We start from the raw sequence: 1,512 nt of genomic DNA, 5'->3' as shown, positions 1-1,512 counted from the left end.
CTGCTCACTCTGACATCAGCAGTGATGTCATAGCACAGGGACAGCTGCATGGCAATTCTAAGTGGGCACGGGGCCACAGTGGGACAAGGAACATGGGGGGACTGCTGGGGTGGTGAGCAAGCCTGTGCAACATCTGGGTGGTATGTGCACTGCAGAGAGAGGCTGTCCTTGTCCCTGTGTCACTGCTCCCTCCTGGCAGCTGTCACCATAGCAGGGGCAACAGCCACCCCCCTGTTTCAGCTGGGAACCATTGCCCCCCGTTGCTTCCCACCTTCTGCCAGCACCTCTGCTTTTCAACTGACGGAAGCGCAGTCCTGGTCTCAGAGCCACCATGTCCAAAAGCAAAGGAGCAGCGGAGACTAGTCAATCTGTTGTCACCATGGAGTCCTCAAATATCATCAAAGTGACTGTGAAGACCCTCAAGCAGAAGGAGCAGTTTGAGGTTGCTCAGAGCAGCACCATCCAGGAGTTCAAGGAAGATGTTGCCAAGCGTTTCAAAACACCCCCTGATCTTCTGGTCCTGATATTTGCTGGGAAAGTCCTTAAGGATCAAGACACTTTGAGCCAGCATGGAGTTCACAGTGGGGTCAGCATCCACGTTGTCATCAGGTCCCAAAAGAGACCACAGGATGGCCTGGCAGATCAACGAAGAGTGACCACCCTGATGCAACCTCCCAGCCACAGTAATTCCGACTTATTCTACTTGGGAAGCATAGCTGATCTGCAAAACTCATGCTTGATCTATCATAACTTGTCTGAGCTGTTGTCCTGCAGCCAGGAAATAGTGGCCCAGACCATGGAGAATCTCTTGTCTAGGATCCTCAGTTCAGGCCTGGATCTGAATACCATCAACAACAACGCATTTTTGCTAGGGTTCCTCCTTGGGGTGACAGGTGTACATCTCCTGAGCCTGGACTCAACAGACATGTTGGACTTGGTGAGTAGCATTCCAGAACAAGATGTGTCCATGCACAGCTTGATAAGCGAGATGATGCAGAGCACCTTTGTGCAGAATGTCCTTGACAATGCTGACGTTGTCAGGGATCTCATCATGTCCAACCCTCAGATGCAGCAGCTAGCTGAAGAAAATCCCGAGATTGGTCACATTCTCACCAACCCACATACTATCAGAGAAATATTAGAGGCCTCCAGCAGTCCTGCCATAATGCAAGAATTGATAAGGAACCGTGATGTGGCCATGAACAACCTTGAAAGCATCCCTGGTGGGTACAGAGCTCTGGAGCAGCTGTACAGGGAAATTGAGGAGCCCATCTTAGATGCTGTGCAGGCACAGCTGGGCAACAACCCGTTTGCTCCCCTGGACAGTAACCCATCCCTGAGTGGAGCCAGGCTACCAGCCCACACTGAAAACCGGAGGCCGTTACCTAACCCTTGGGCTCCGCGGTCAAACAGAGCCAGTGATAACACAGATGACTCTGATGGCCAATTTGCCAGCAGTGGTTTTGCCTCAGTGAGTTTGGGTGCTGCAGCAGGTGCAGTGATACCCAGCTC

The 1,512-nt window shown here is 52.1% G+C and overlaps 1 protein-coding gene across 1 annotated transcript in view; it reads left to right on the top strand.

Moving 5' to 3' along the window:
• The first annotated feature begins 331 nt into the window (after positions 1-331).
• Positions 332-1,512, top strand: part of LOC104617816 (ubiquilin-4-like) — a 1,798-nt gene continuing 617 nt past the window's right edge. The window contains exons 1-2 of the mRNA XM_010283237.1: positions 332-652; positions 779-1,471. Coding sequence (XP_010281539.1) covers positions 332-652; positions 779-1,471 — 1,014 coding nt within the window. The remainder of the gene's footprint in view (positions 653-778; positions 1,472-1,512) is intronic.

The sequence above is a fragment of the Phaethon lepturus genome, unplaced genomic scaffold, assembly GCF_000687285.1.
Source record: "Phaethon lepturus isolate BGI_N335 unplaced genomic scaffold, ASM68728v1 scaffold10663, whole genome shotgun sequence".
Taxonomy (NCBI): domain Eukaryota; kingdom Metazoa; phylum Chordata; class Aves; order Phaethontiformes; family Phaethontidae; genus Phaethon; species Phaethon lepturus.
This window is presented reverse-complemented; position numbering and strand designations above follow the sequence as displayed.